The 17,086-nt window shown below is 37.6% G+C and overlaps 1 protein-coding gene across 1 annotated transcript in view; it reads right to left on the bottom strand.

Moving 5' to 3' along the window:
• The window catches only part of LOC129644600 (disintegrin and metalloproteinase domain-containing protein 2), a 100,556-nt gene that overhangs the window by 53,458 nt on the left and 30,012 nt on the right, over positions 1-17,086 (bottom strand). The window contains exons 7-10 of the mRNA XM_055570151.1: positions 16,852-16,908; positions 2,090-2,161; positions 1,489-1,655; positions 15-96 (exon numbers count right to left, since the gene is read on the bottom strand). Coding sequence (XP_055426126.1) covers positions 15-96; positions 1,489-1,655; positions 2,090-2,161; positions 16,852-16,908 — 378 coding nt within the window. The remainder of the gene's footprint in view (positions 1-14; positions 97-1,488; positions 1,656-2,089; positions 2,162-16,851; positions 16,909-17,086) is intronic.

Raw genomic sequence — 17,086 nt, 5'->3', positions numbered from 1 at the left:
AAATCATACCGTACCAGAGCAACACCTCCTCCATAGTGTTTATCACACATCCTCCCTTGAAAGGTTGCACCAATATAATTTGATTTTTCTCTGTAACTTAAGTGTAAAAAAGCATAATCATATAACTTTGCAAAATTAAGCACAATTATAATTAAATTTAACTAGTACTTTGTTTTGCTTACTCAAATAACAATTTCAGATATTTCCACTTAACAACACTAGGATAAGAAAGCATAGAAATGGATGATATGTGTCTGCTTATTTTTAAAATAGTAATATAGATTAAAAATAATAAAAAGTGAATTATCATATGAATTTTTAGACAGTGATGAAGATTCTTTTTTATATAATTTTTTCAAGATGTACAGATTCTTAAAAAGTAAACATAATAAAAATAAAAAAAATTCCTTAAAACTAGAAAGCTAAGACATTTCAGTTGACAAATGGGCAGAGTAAGCTTCTGGGTTGAAACCTCCCCTTAATCAGATGTAATTAGCCTGGTCTAACCATGCAAAGGTATGTATATTTGTGGAAGAAAAATAATATAAAAGGTTAAAATTTTATAATTATATATATGATTTTTACATAATATGATAATATATAATACATATGGGTCCTGAATATTGATAAGAGAAAAACAAAGAGATTATTAAATAGAAATGGAGGCTTGTATTTTTAAAAATGTGGTTGATTGTGAATATAGTACATTAGAGATATTGAAATGTACAGTAGTGTTTCCACGTCGTTATTTGCTTTTGTTTTATAGAAACAAAGCATAAAAAGAAGGCTACATCTCTAAATTCATAGACTACATTTCTTCAAGTAGATATTGCTAATATTTTACATTTAGTTAAGTGTTAGTTACTCAGCCGTGTCCGACTCTTTGTGACCCCATGGACTGTAGCCCACCAGGTTCCTCTGCCCATGGTATTTTCCAGGCAAAAATACTGAAGTGAGTTGCCATTTCCTACCCCAGGGGATCTTCCCAACACCAGGATTGAACTCAATCTCTTGAGTCTCCTGCATTGGCAGGCAGGTTCTTTACCCTTAGTGTCACCAGTTAGGCACATTTAATGATATGTTCTATACTCAGTGTAAGAAGACATACTTTAATAAGATGGAAGTGGGTTTTAACTATCAGCCAATATATAGAGTAATTGATATTCATAATTCTGCTATAAAACTTATGTTGTGAAAAATACTATTCACAGGATATTGTATGTAAAGAAATGACAAGATATTTTTTCCTTAATGGCCTGTCAGAAATTAGGTCAAATTACAGATGCTTTCTTTCTTTTTTTTAATTTTTTTAAAATTTTTATTTATTTATTTATTTTTAATTTTATTTTATTTTTAAACTTTACAAAGTTGTATTAGTTTTGCCAAATATCAAAATGAATCTGCCACATGTGTTCCCCATCCTGAACCCTCCTCCCTCCCCATAAGCTTTCTAATGTGTAATATTTAGTAATGACAAGATATACTTACACAAGTAAAAACGCCACATCATGTGGACGTAGAACAAGATAAGATCGTTTCCATTTTACAAATCTGTGTAATAATTCATTAGCATCTCCAGTTACTGGAATTTTATTTTCATCTATCCAAAGCTCTAATGAAGATAGAAGTACTGTAATATTAAGTGAAGTAAAAATCTAAAATAGGAGACATAAAGAAAATATGTTTAAACTATATGGCTTAAATACATTTGGGAATTTATCTGCAAAAATAAACACTATACAAGACAGACACATTAAAAATATAAACTGCAAATCTGAATTGGATCTTATAAATTATATTAGTGAGTAATAAATATCACAAGTAAAACAAGTAATAAGGAACATTTTGATATGCTTGTACTTAATTAAGCCAGGCCAATGTCAAGTGCTTTACTTAATTTAATCCTTACAAAACCCTAAGTAGGTATGTATAATTATTAATTTCTGCCATTAAAGAGTTAGAAAACTTAAAATGGTTATATATTTGCCCTCTTTCACACAACATGTGTAGTCAGGCAGGGTGATTAAAAAAAAAAAACACTCTAAAAACTGTTTAGGTAACACAAGCAAATGCATAAGTAAACACTTACAGCATTGGTCAATCCAGTCAACTGGAAAATCTTTTGAATGACAATAGTCGTATCAGCACCCATATGATTATACTGAAAAAGATAATTTGCATTTTAGATCTAAATATATATATATATATATATATTGCTTACTATCTAATAATGGTTATTATACTTAAATTGTAAAAGTTAAGAAATTTTTTAAAATTACCAATTTATTAGTTTTTAAACATTATCTATTATTATAGATAGCATGATATATATTAAGTGTGAAAATGAAAAACAAAAAAAAGACACTACAAACTTTCACAGAAAGAAGAAAACTTTCTAAATTCACTTATGAGGCCATTTCATGGGAAATAGATGGGGAAACAGTCAGACTTTATTTTTTGGGGCTCCAAAATCACTGCAGATGGTGATTGCAGCCATGAAATTAAAAGATGCTTACTCCTTGGAAGGAAAGTTATGACCAACCTAGATAGCATATTGAAAAGCAGAGACATTACTTTGCCAACAAAGGTCCATCTAGTCAAGGCTATGGTTTTTCCAGTGGTCATGTATGGATGTGAGAATTGGACTGTGAAGAAAGTTGAGTGCCGAAGAATTGATGCTTTTGAACTGTGGTGTTGGAGAAGACTCTTGAGAGTCCCTTGGACTGCAAGGAGATCCAACCAGTCCATCCTAAGGGAGATCAGTCCTGGGTGTTCATTGGAAGGACTGATGCTAAAGCTGAAATTCCAATACTTTGGCCACCTCATGTATAGAGTTGACTCATTGGAAAAGACCCTGATGCTGGGAGGGATTTGGGGGCAGGAGGAGAAGGGGACGACAGAGGATGAGATGGCTGGATGACATCACCGACTCAATGGACATGAGTTTGAGTGAACTCCGAGAGCTGGTGATGAAAAGGGAGGCCTGGTGGGCTGTGATTCATGGGGTCTCAAAGAGTCGGACACGACTGAGCAACTGAACTGAACTGAAACATTATCTATTATTATAGATAGCATGATATATATTAAGTGTGAAAATGAAAAATAAAAAAGACACTACAAGCTTTCACAAAAAGAAGAAAACTTTATAAACTCATTTATAAGGCCAGCATTATCCTAATATCAAAACCACTCAAAAATAGCATGAATACAAGAAATTTATAGGCCAAATTCCTAATGAATATAGGTGGGAAAATTCTCAAGAGAATATTGGCAACATGAATTCAACAACACACTGAAAGGATCATACACCATGATCCAGTGAGATTTATTCCAGGGATCCAAGAATGGTTCAATCTCTCTGAATCAATCAGTGTGATACACCCCATTAACAAAATTAAGAATAAAAAAATCATATGATCATCTCAATAGATGCAGAAAAAAGCATTTAATAAATTTCCATCTGCTTTCAGGATAAAAACTCACCAAAGTAAATATAGAGAGAATACACCACAACATAATAAAGGCCATGATCAACATCACACTCAGCAGTGTAAAGTTGGAAACTTTCCCAATAAGACCAGGAACAAGAGAAGGATACCTGTACTTGCCACTTTTATCTAGCATAGTACTGGAAGTCTCAGTCAGAGCAATTAGGCAAGAAAAACAACTAAAAGGTATTCAAATTGGGAAAGAAAGAAGTGAAACTGTCACTATTTGCAGGTGACATAAATAGAAAACCCTAAAATGAAAGTGTTAGTTGCTCAGTTGTGTCCAACTCTTTTGGACTGTAGCCCACCAGGCTCCTGTCTATAAAATTCTCCATGAAAGAATACTGGATTGGGTAGCCATTCCCTTCTCCAGGGGTTCTTTCCAACCCAGGGATTAAAGCTGGGTTTCCTGCATTGCAGGCAGATTCTTTACCATCTGAGCCACCAGGGAAGCCCATCAAAAAACTGTTGGAACTAGAAAGAAATTCACTAAAGTTGCAAGATACAAAACCAATATACAAAAATTGGTTATATTATCTCTCGACAGTAATAAGCTATCAGAAAGCAAAACTAAGAAAACAATGCCATTTACAACAGCATCAGAAGAATAAAATACCTAGGAATAAATTTAACCAAGGAAGTGAAAGATCTTTTCACTGAAAACTATATAAAGACATTGATTAAAGGAACTGAAGAAGGGAGAGAGCAAGGTGGTGGAGGAGTAGGAGGACATGGAGTACTTCTCTCCCCACAGATACATCAGGAATACACCTGCAGACACAGAAGTACATGCAGGACACCAGCTGAGAGTGGACAGGAGTACCTGACCAGTGGAAAAGAATTTATAGAACCACACAAAACTCGGTAGGATGAAGGAACTAGGGAGAAAAATAGGAGTGTTAGTAGGACTGGACCTGCCCTCAGTGGGTGGGGAAAGTGAAGCAGGGGTCCAATCCCAACATCGGGGCAATTGTCTGAGTCAGAAGAGAAACATTTAAGGTTGAGAGTGAAACAACTGAACTGTGGCACCTAAATGGAATGAGAATCAGACAGTCCTTGCCACAGCCATACATACCCGGGACAGGGATGTAGGTTCCCTAGAAGGCGCAGTGGCTGGGAACTTGAGTTTAAGGATTGTGGAGCAATTCCAGGGTGAGGGCTGCTGTTGACTGTGGAGAGACGGATCAAGGGGATGCGAGAGAGGAGATTGTGGTGGGAAAAGCCTGTGGAGGAAAGCCACGTAGCCATGGAAGCAAGGCAATATGGGTGTCACATGGAGGGGTGGAGCCATCGCCATACCCTCTCTCTCCACACACGCCTGCAAGAGCAGCTGAAAAATAGAAAGGCTGGTCCTCAAACACCTGACACACTGCACTACAGAGTAGGACCCCACCCAGGGTGCCCCTTTAAGTGACTGATGTGTGAGACCACACAGTAGGACCCCAGCCAGGGGGGTGGGTTCCCTCTATGTGCCTAATGGGTCGAGCAACAGAGAAGGACCCCAGGCAAGTGCCTGAACAGGCAGAGATGCAGAGAAAAACTGGCTATAGGGGCCTTCTGATCGCCAGCTACAAGAAACTTGAAGAAAGACTCTGATAGGGCCATAACTCCTGTGGCGGAGGCAGTCTGTGCCCCTGCACACTTGGCACCTAGGGTCCCCGCAAGCCAAGCAGCTGCACCACCTTCATGATCAACCCTCCCTGGGGCAAAGCCGCCACAGGCATAAAAAGTCTTGTGTCTATGCACGCAGGGTCACTTTGGGCATGTTCAACTCTTTGTGACCTTGTGGACTGTGGTCTGCCAGGCTTCTCTGCCAGGGCAGTTCTCCAGGCAAGAATACTGGAGTGTATTGGCCAATACTGGTTGCCATACCCTTCTAGAGCACTATATTTCATGCTGCCCTGGCTGCCAACTCCCCTGAGTCCCTGGTGCTGCCAGAGCCCCTGCAACCCAAGCAGCTGTACCACGTCCACACCTGGCCCTCACTGGGCCAGACTCAAGTCCTCCAGGGCAGCCTCAGGAGCAAACCCCAGTGGACTAGCCACATGCAGAGATGGAAAGAAAACCACAATTGAAACCCAGGGGCAGTGTGGCTAAGGAAGAAGACCCAAACCCCTCCCACCAGCTGTACAAGCCGCGGATTAAATCCATGTGATCAACTAGGCAGACTCTGTGTCTATGGAACATATATAAAAGGGCATTGAGAGCTCCCACAAAAGAAAACACGCTAGTTCTGACAGCTGTGGCCATTGGAGGCAAGAACACACAGGAGGAGGAGCAGATTAGAATCTGAGCTGCCCCCACAGCAGGTCCAGAGACCAGCACAGTGTTGGAGGGCATCCTAGGGAGGTGAGGTGGACTGTGACTCCCAGCGAGGGAAAGGACGCAGACAGCAGTGACTCAAGAAAAACATTTATTATTCTTGTGTTTTGACTTGTTCTGTAGACTCTTTTGGATTTTTAAATATTTTTTTCTTTATTTTTTTCCCTCCCTCCCCACCCCCAAAAAAACCCTGATGTGCAGTTTTCAATTTTTTTGGCACTATGAAATCTAATTAAGCTTTTGAGCTTCTTTTTTTCTCTTTTCTCAGTCACTTTTTTTTTTAAAATTGTTTTTATAAACCCTTGCCTCTATGTTGTGCTTTTGCAGTTCTATGGAATTTTCCTTTTTTTTCTTCCTTTCTTCTTCCTTTTATTTTTCTCCTTTTTAAATTTTAATTTATTTAAAACCTATTATTTTTTTTTCTACATTTATACCTTTGTTTGCTTTTCCTACTGTTCTCTTCCCCTTGCAGTTAATCTTTAATGTATATAAATCTTCTTTATCTACCTCTATTTAACTTTGCATATCTATTCTTTCTTTCTTTCCTTCCTTTCCATTCAACATATTTATTAGCTTTGTTTTCATTGCTTTATTCCCCACCTGGCACATTGCTTTAGTTTTGTCTTCCAGTTTATGCTTTAGTTAGTTTTATTCTTAACTGGTAGATATAATTTTTGGTTTTGTTCACTGGGTCAATCTACTGTACTTTATTTTTGTTGAACTGTTTTGAATTTGCTTATGGGTGCATAGGTATATATTTTGTTATTTTAATTATTCTTTGCCTGATTTTGTAACTGCCATTTGTCTGAGGTTCATCTTTGGTTTCTTGTTTTTGGGTATTTGTTTTAAGCTCACTTAATGCCATAACAAACCACTTGTGGAATCTTCATTCCTGACCAGAGATCAAGCCCTGAACCTTTGAAGTGGGAACACTGACTTCAAGACCCTAGACTATCATAGAACTCACCCTAGGGAGTATCAAATAGTGGGAATTCACACAAAGGAAACCACCTGAATACAAGACCCAGCATTACTCAACAAGCATTAGCATTTGTTTCTAAACAACAAACAAAACAAAAATACAAACCTAATCATCAGCAGATAGGATTGCCACCTCACTCAACCTTACCAATCAGAGGAAAAAAAACCCAAAACTTAGCACAAAACTCGAACCAAACTTAGGAGGGCAGAAACCAAAAGGAAAAAAGAATTCAACCTTGAAGCCTGGGAAGATGAGACCTCAAACACAAGAAGATAAAAAATAAAAATAATGAAAAGTAGAGAAATACTACACAAATGAAGGAACAAACTAGAAACACAGAAGTCCAAATAAATGAAGAGGAAATAAGCAAGCTACCTGAAAAAGAATTCAGAATACTGATAGTAAAGATGATCGAAAACCTTGAAAACAGAATGGGGAAAATGCAAGAATCCATTAACAAAGACCTAGAAGAATTAAAAAATAAACACACAAACAACACAATGATTGAAATTAAAAATACTCTAGAAGGAACCAAGAGCAGAATATTTGAAGCTGAAGACTAAATCAGTGGGCTGGAAGATAAAATGGTGGAAATAACTTCTGAAGAGCAGACTAAAGTAAAAAGAATGAAAAGAACTGAGGATAGTCTCAGAGACCCCTGGGACGATATCAAATTTACCAACATTTGAATTATAGAGGTCCCAGAAAAAGAAGAGAAAAAGAAAGAGTATGAGAAAAAATTTGAAGAGATTATAGTTGAAAATTTTCCCAAACAAGGAAAAGGAAATAGTCAACCAAGTTCAAAGAGGTGAAAGAGTCCCATACAGGATAAATCCAAGGAGAAACACATCAAACACATACTAATTAAACTTATAAAGACTAAAGACAAAGGAAATATATTAAAAGCAGCAAGGGAAAAGCAACAGTGGCATACAAGGGAAACCTCATAGGTTTAACATCTGATCTTTCAGCAGAAATTCTGCAGGCCAGGAGGGAATGGCAGGATATTTTTAAAGCACTGAAAGGGAAAAATCTACAGTCAAGATTACTGTAACTGGCAAGGATCTCATTCAAAATTGTTGGAGAGATAAAAAGTTTTTTAGACAAGCAAAAGTTAAGAGAATTCAGTATGACCAAGGCTTTAGAACAAATGTTAAAGGGACTTATATAGTCAAGAAACCCAAGAGAAGAAAAAGATATACAAATGAAAACAGTTAAGAAAATGGCAATAGAAACATATATATGAAAATTACTTTAAATGTAAACAGATGAAATGCTCCAACCAAAAGACACAGACTGGCTGAATGGACACAAAAACAAGACCCAAATATATGCTGTCTACAAGAAACTCACTTCAGATCTAAAGACACATATAGACTGAAAGTGAGAGGATGGAAGAATATATTGCATGCAAATGGGAAGCAAAAGAAAGCTGGAGTAGCAATCCACATATCAGACAAAATAGACCTTAAAATAAAGAAGTTTACAAGAGATAAGGAAGGACACTACATAATGATCAAGGGATCAATCCAAGAGGAAGACATAACAATTGTAAATATCTATATACCCAACAGATGGTGATTTCAGCCATGAAATTAAAAGATGCTTACTCCTTGGAAGGAACGTTATGACCAACCTAGATAGCATATTGAAAAGCAGAGACATTACTTTGCCAACAAAGGTGCATCTAGTCAAGGCTATGGTTTTTCCAGTGGTCATGTATGGATGTGAGAGTTGGACTGTGAAGAAAGCTGAGCGCCTAAGAATTGATGCTTTTGAACTGTGGTGTTGGAGAAGACTCTTGAGAGTCCCTTGGACTGCAAGGAGATCCAACTAGTCCATTCTAAAGGAGATCAGCCCTGGGTGTTCTTTGGAAGGAATGATGCTAAAGCTGAAACTCCAGTACTTTGGCCACCTCATGCGAAGAGGTGACTCATTGGAAAAGACCCTGATGCTGGGAGGGATTGGGGGCAGGAGGAGAAGGGGACGACAGAGGATGAGATGGTTGGATGGCATCACCGACTCGATGGACATGAGTTTGAGTGAATTCCAGGAGTTGGTGATAGACAGGAAGGCCTGGCGTGCTGCGATTCATGGGGTCGCAAAGAGTTGGACACGACTGAGCGACTGTACTGAACTGAACTGATGCACCCAACACAGGAGCACCTCAGTACCTCAGACAAACACTAACAGACATAAAAGGAGAAACTGACAGTAACACAATAACAGTAGGAGACTTTAACAGCCCACTCATACCAATGGACAGAGCATCAAAACAAAAAATTAATAAGGAAACACAAATCTTAAATGATACATTAGATGAGATGGATCTCATTGATATCTTCTGGGCATTCCATCCAATGCAGAAGAATACACATTCTTCTCAAGTGCATGTGGAACATTCTTCAGGATAGACTACATCTTGGGTCACAAATCAAACCTCAGTAAACTTAAGAAAATTGAAATTATGTCAAGAATTTTCTCCAACCACAATGTTATGAGACTAGATATCAATTACAAGAGAAAAACTGTAAAAACACAAACACTTGGAGATTAAATAATATGTATCTACAAAACAACTGGTTACTGAAAAAGTCAAAAGGAAAATAAAATTTCTAGAAAAAAATGACAATGAAAGCATGACAACTCAAAACCTATGGGAGGCAGCAAAAGTAGTTCTAAGAGGGAAGTTTATAGCAATACAATCCTACCTCAAGAAACAATAAAAAGCATCGAATAGACAATCTAACTTTATGCCTAAAACAACTGGAAAAGGAAAAAACAAATCCTCAAATTAGTAGAAGGAAATAAATCATAAAGATCAGAGCAGAAATAAACATAAAGGAAATGAAACAATAGCAAAGATTAATAAAGCTAAAAGCTGGTTCTTTGAGAAGATATACAAAATTGACAAACCTTTAGCCAGACTCATCACAAAAAGAAGAAAGAAGAAGCAAATCAACAAAATTAGAAATGAAAAAGGAGAGGTTACAACAGACAATGCAGAAATACAAAGGATTATAAGAGACTATTATGAACAATTATATGGCAATAAAATGGATAACCTGGAAGAAATTCTTAGAAAAGATCAATCTTCCAATACTGAACCAGAAAGATACATAAATTATGAACAACCCAATTACAAGCACTGAAATTGAAGCTGTGATAAAAAATCTCCCCCAAAACAAAAGCCCAGGACCAGATGGCTTCACAGGAGAATTCTACCAAACATTTAGAGAAGAGCTAGTGCCTATCCTTCTAAAACTCTTTCAAAAAATTGCAGAGGACGGAACACTTCCAAACTCATTCTACAAGGCCACCATCAGCCTGATACCAAAACCAAAGACAACACAGAGGAAGAAAACTACAGGCCAATATCACTGATGAACATAGATGAAAAACTCCTCAACAAAATTTTAGCAAACAGAATTCAGCAACACATCAAAAAGCTCATATACCATGATCAAACTGGGTTTATTCCAGGGATGCAAGTATTCTTCAATATACAGAAATCAATCAATGTGACACACCATATTAACAAACTGAAAGATAAAAACCATATGATCATCTCAATAGATGCAGAAAAAGCCTTTGACAAAATTCAGTACCCATTTATGACTAAAACTCTTCAAAAAATGGGTATAAAAAGAACTTACCTCAGCATAGTGAAGACCATATGTGATAAGCCTACAGCAAACATTATTCTCAATGGTGAAAAATGGAAAGCATTCCCTCTAAGATCAAGAACAATACAAGGGTGTCCACTTTCACCACTATTATTCAACATAGTTCTGGAAGTCCTAGTTATAGCAATCAGAGAAGAAAAAGAAATAAAAGGAATCCAGATCAGGAAAGAAGAAATAAAGCTCTCACTGTTTGCAGACGACATGATACTATACATAGAAAACCCTAAAGATAGTATCAGAAAACTACTAGAGCTAATCAGTGAATTTAGCAAAGTTTTAGGATACAAAATCAATGCACAGAAATCACTTGCATTTCTATATACTAACAACAAAAAATCAGAAAGAGAAATTAAGCAATCAATCCCATTCACCATTGGAACAAAATAATTAAACATCTAGGAATAAACTTACCTAAGGAGAAAAAAGAACTGTACACAGAAAATTATAAGACACTAATGAAAGAAGTCAAAGATGAAATAAACAGATGGAGAGATATTCCATGTTCCAGAGTTTGAAGAATCAATATTGTGAAAATGACTACACTACCAAACACAATCTACAGATTCAATGTGATTCCTATCAAATTACCAATGGCACTTTTCACAGAACTAGAACAAAAAATTTCACAATTCATGGAAACACAAAAGACCCTGAATAGCCAAAGCAGTCTTGAGAAAGAAGAATGGAGCTGGAGGAATCAACCTTCCTGACTTCAGATTATACTACAAAGTTACAGTCATCAAGACAGTATGGCACTAGCACATAAAAAGAAATATAGACCAATGGAACAAGATAGAAAGCCCAGAAATATACCCATGTACCTATGGGTACCTTATTTTTGACAAAGGAGGCAAGAATATGCAATGGGGCAAAAACAGCCTCTTCGATAAATGATGCTGGGAAAAGTGGATAGCTACATGTAAAAGAATGAAACACCATACAGAAAGATAAACTCAAAATTGATTAAAGACCTAAATGTAAGACCAGAAACTATAAAACTCTTAGAGGAAAATATAGGCAGAGTACTCGATGATATTAATCAAAGCAAGATCCTCTATGACCCACCCGCTAGAGTAATGGAAATAAAAATAAAAGTAAACAAGTGAGGCCTGATTAAACTTAAAAACTTTTGCACAGTAAAGGAAACTGTAAGCAAGGTGAAAAGACAACCCTCAGAAAGGGAGAAAATAATAGGGAATGAAACAACTGACAAAGGATTGATTTCCAAAATACACAAGCAGCTCATACAACTCAATACCAGAAAAACAAACAAACAAATTAAACAAACAAATTAAAGTGTGGGAAAAAGGCCGAAACAGAGTCAGACACAACTAAAGTGACTTAGCACACACACAGGCACACAACCAATAATCAGCCATGAAATTAAAAGATGCTTGCTCCTTTGAAGGGAAGCTATGACAAACCTATGACAAGCCTAAACAGCATATTCAAAGGCAGAGATATCATTTTGCTGACACAGGTCCATATAGTCAAAGCTGTGGTTTTTTCCAATAGTCATGTACAGATGTGAGATTGGACCATAAAGAAGGCTGAGTACTGAAGAATTGATACTTTTGAATTATGGTGAGGAAGGAAGAAAAGTCAGTCAATACATGTCAACACTGAAGTACATCATTTGTTAGAAATATATATGACAAAGATTTGGAAGCAGCCTTTGTAAAATGATGAAAACAAATAATTAAAAATATTCTTCATGGAAGTGAAATCAGCAAAAGGGAGAACCAGAAAACACAAAGCCTTTGTTTTTCTCTGGAAATATCAAAAGACAATCAGAAAATGGTTGATATGATAATCCCATTAGAGCCTCTGGAAAACCTATGGAAAACATCCAAAGGTCTACAGCAGCCAAGCCAATGTCCAACCAAGAAAAACCCACCTTGAAAATGATAGGAAATCGTGTGGTATTTACTCTCCTATGCCCTACTTCCTCCCCAGCATGGCATGATTTAGTCTGGAGGAAAGGCCCATCTGTTCCCCAATTTCCTCTCTTATACTAGGTGGAGCAGAGAAGACCTTATTTGCAATTTTCTAACCTATCTGGAAGGTGTCCAAATGATTGTTTTCTGTGTCACCTAATCCAGTTTTCAGGTAGCAAAAAGGGGTGGTCAATGCTTGTTAAAACTTCAAGGTTATGACAGACCCACAGATACTTGGAACAAGAGATTACAGGTGGAAATATACAGATATAAAGCCCTGAAAAGAAGCTGGGGTGAGATTTTTTGGAAATTGAGATACTGAAAAGCAGCCATGTATATAGTGAATCCCACAGGCCCAGGCAAGACATATGGTCAGAGAGACCTGAGAACATCTTAAACTTTCACCACATGGACTAAGAGGTAACCCAGATTGCCGGGAGCCGGCATATTGCATATTGAGTGCATATTGCATATTGAGTGCAGCACTTTCCACAGCATCATCTTTCAGGATCTGGAATAGCTCAACTGGAATTCTATCACTGCCGGGAGCCAGCGTGAGGAATTCCGCCCATGACAAAGGTCATGAGGAAGGAGGCTCGGCATACGCAAAGGCGGGATCGAGCCTCAGGAGTCCCCCTGGAAATTCTCAAGCATCTACCCCCCAAACCAGAGTCTGCCTACTTTCTGCTTTGTGCTTTCACCTACACCTCTGACTTTACGGGGGGCTGTCCCCCACTACCTCTCTCTGAAAAAAGAGTTAGCTTACAGCTCCAGTTAATAATTCCTGGGTGTGACAGTGTTTAACCTACAAACTCCTTTGGAAATCCTCTAGCCTGCCTGAATAGGTTTTTCCGGCCACATGTGATTGTTCAGAGCCTCCCAACTGTGAGAGGCAGGAGATGTTCTAAACTGTCTAAACACAGATTCCTTTGAGTAGTTAAAAGATTGATTAGAAATTGTATTGGTGAAGGGTTTTTCACTTATTGAGCCAATGTTTGCTGCTAAGTCTCCATACTCCGTACCTACTGTGTCCTTGGCAGTGTATTGATTGATATAATGGGTGTATAGAAATGTAAGTAGTAGCTTCAATGTTTGTAACGTTGGACCCTTGAGTTAATTCTTTCTTGATTGAGCCCACCTCACCTTTGCCCTATAGGAATGCAGCTTTGTCCAATGCTTTTTTGGAGGCTGGTGCCTGACTTTGGAATAATCACCTTTAGAGAAAGATAAGTTTCTTAAAATGTTAACAGGCCTCCTGGCCAGAAGATGATGTAATTCACCTGAACTTTTGCATATGATAAGTTTGAAAGCCTGGCTGCGATTAGGACCAGGAACTGCTGTCCTTGCATGACTCCACCCCTTCCCCCATTATCCTCTATGCACAACTTAAGGTATAAAAACTACTTTGGAAAATAAAGTGCGGGCCTTGTTCACTGAAACTTGGTCTCCCCATGTTGCTCTCTCTTTCAAATTCTGGCTGAGTCTCCATCTGGAGCGCGGAACCCACCATGCTTGCTAATTATGCCTGGGCTTCTAAGATCCGACCGGGGAGGCCTCAGTGTCTCCTCTCCTTCGGGAGAACGGAAGGACTCCTGCGGCCTATGTAAGTGGTGCAAACTTCTTGTCTTGAAGTTTTATTGGTCTCCTGCGTAAACCAAGCTACTCAGCTTCTTTTCTCCACTGAATTTTCCTACTGAGCTATCCTCATTCTATTACTCTTTATATCTTTGATGAATAAATAATTAAATAGGTCGCCGACGCCGTCCCCACTTCGAATACCCTGGATCAGCCGGGGCTGGACCCCGGCACCAGATAATCAGTGAAAGGCTACCCTGACATAGAGCCAGTTCCAAAAAATGGTTTAAAAGGTGGTTATTTTTTTAAAATGCTGAATTTTCAATAAAAATCACAAGATACCTTAGTCAATTTGGGCTACTATAACAAAAACACCATAAAACTTGGTTTCAAACAACAACCATTTGTTTCTCACAGTTCTGAAGGCTGGAAAGTTTAAAGGTTAAGTCTCCAGCCACAGACATCAATTCCGTGTTGATGAGAACATGCTGTGTCCTCACACGGTAGAAGAGGTGTCCTTTCTTTTATAAGGGCACTAATCCCATTCACCTTCATGACCTAAGCCATTCCCAAAGGCTCCACTGCCAAATAACATCACTATGTCCATGTTCTTGCTTCTTGCTCAGTTGCTTCAGTCATGTCAGACTCTTTGTAACCCTATGGACTGTAGCCCATCAGGCTCCTCTGTCCATGGGATTCTCCAGACAAGAATACTGGAGTGGGCTGCCATGCCCTTCTCCAGGATATCTTCCCCACCCAGGGATAGAACCCATGTCTCCTGCAGCTTCTGCACTGCAGGCAAATTCTTTACTGCTGAGCCCCTGGGGAAGCCCCACCACCATTATTCATCAGTATACATGTGAACAGAAAAGAAACATTCAGTCTATATTATAAGGCAAACTAGCAAACAACAACAAAAGCATAGCTCAAGGGAATGAAATAAATTGGCAGAAACCAGTCCTGAGAACTTGGAGACTTACTAGACAAAGTCCCTAAAACGACTGTGTAAAATATGCTCAAAGAGCTAAAGGAGATGGACATGTACACACAGCTTTATTTTGAATGGATAACCAACAGGGGATTACTGTACAGCACAGAGAACTCTGCTCAATGTCATGTGGCAGCCTGGATGGGAGGGGAGCTTGGGGTAGAATGGATACATGTGCATGTATGACTGAGTCAATCTGCTGCACCTGAAGCTATCACAATATTGTTAATTGCTTATACTCCAAAATAAAATAAAAAGTTTTTTTAAAAAGCTAAAGGATAAAAAGAACGAAGTCAGGAAAATGATGTATGAATAAAATGAGAATGGAAACAAAGATATAGAACTATAAAAGAAATCAAAAAGAATTCTGGCATTGAAAATGCAGTAACTGAATTAAAAGTTGAGTAGATGGGTTCAACAGCAGATTTAAAGGAGCATAAGAAAGAATCAGTAAACTTGAGAATAGGATAATTGAAATTGTTGAGTCTGAGAACCAAAAAGAAAAAAGAAAGGGGGGAACTTGTGGGATACCATTATGTAGTACAATATACAAATAAAGAGAATCCCAGAAAAAGAAGAGAAATTATCTAAATAATGGCCAAAAGCTTGTCAAATTTGATGAAACACATGAACCCACAAATCCTGGAAGCTTAACAAATTCTAAGAACGATAAAGCCAAAGGGACTCACACCAAGACACATTATAATCAAATTATCTAAAGCTAAGAACAAAGAGAATACTAATATTGAAGACAATAAGAAAAAAGCAACTATGTAAAAGGGATGATAATAAGATTACTAGCCAATTTCTTAGCAAAAACTGCAGAGGCCAGAAGACAATGAGATGCTATATTTAAAGTACTGAACACAAAATGGAAAAGGCACCTTGGAAGACAGCTTGGCAATTTCTCACACACACAAAACACCAAACAAACAAACAAAAAGACTGTTATCGTATGATGTAGCAATCATGCTGCTAGATATTTACCCAAAGGAGATAAAATATATCCATGAAAAAACGTGTGCAGGGATATTTACAGCAGCTTGATTCATAACTGCCAGAATGTGGAAGCAACTGAGATGGCCTTTAGAAGGTGAATGGATAAACAAACTGGGATATATACAGACAGTACAATGTTACTAAGTTCTAAAAAGAAATTAGCTCTAAATCCATGATAAGGCACGTAGTAAAGTTAAATGCATGTTACCAAGGTAAAGAAGACAATCTGTCATGGCTACAGACCTCACATTTCAACTACGTGACATTCTCAAAATAGCAAAATTATTGAGATAGTAAAAAGATCAAAGGTTACTAGATGTTACGAGTATGCTGCTACTGCTGCTATTAAGTCACTTCAGTCGTGTCCGACTGTGCAACCACATAGACGGGAGCCCACCAGGCTCCCCTCCCTGGAATTCTCCAGGCAAGAACACTGGAGTGGGTTGCCATTTCCTTCTCCAATGCATGAAAGTGAAAAGTGACAGTGAAGTAGCTCAGTTGGGTCCGACTCTGAGCGACCCATGGACTCCTCCATCCATGGGATGAATCCCAGGCACCTCTGTCCATGGGATTCTCCAGGCAAGAGTACTGGAGTAGGTTGCCATTTCCTTCTCTGGTTATGAGTATGAGAATGATGAATAAAAATTACTCAGAAACTATTCTGTATGTAACAGATGTTTTCATTTATGTTAATTATATAAAATGAAAAATAAACTAATAGAAAGATGATTTTCTATTTACTGCTGATACCAGAAATTTAAATTCATTGAAGCATAAATTATTGTCTTGTGTTAAAAATTTATTCCAACATTTTTTATAACCTCCCATTGCTAATATAAATTAACATGAGACAAATAAATGAAAGTATACTTACCAAATCTTTTTCAACTACTATATGCATTTCTATATACTGAGAGAAGTCTGGAAGAGGCTAAAAAAATCACAAACAGGTAAAAATTGAAGAATTATTTAAATATTTTAAGTACTATCACTACTTCACAAATTCAATGTTAGAAATTCAATTTTATATATGAAAATAGTCACTTTCAGACTACTGTCTTTGTTGCCTCTTTTGCATCTGTTCAATCAATTAATTTACTCAGAAAATA

Source organism: Bubalus kerabau, chromosome 2, assembly GCF_029407905.1.
Source record: "Bubalus kerabau isolate K-KA32 ecotype Philippines breed swamp buffalo chromosome 2, PCC_UOA_SB_1v2, whole genome shotgun sequence".
In the NCBI taxonomy this organism is placed as follows: Eukaryota; Metazoa; Chordata; class Mammalia; order Artiodactyla; family Bovidae; genus Bubalus; species Bubalus kerabau.
The sequence above is the reverse complement of the archived record's forward strand: the minus strand, read 5'-3'. Positions and strand labels throughout refer to the sequence as shown.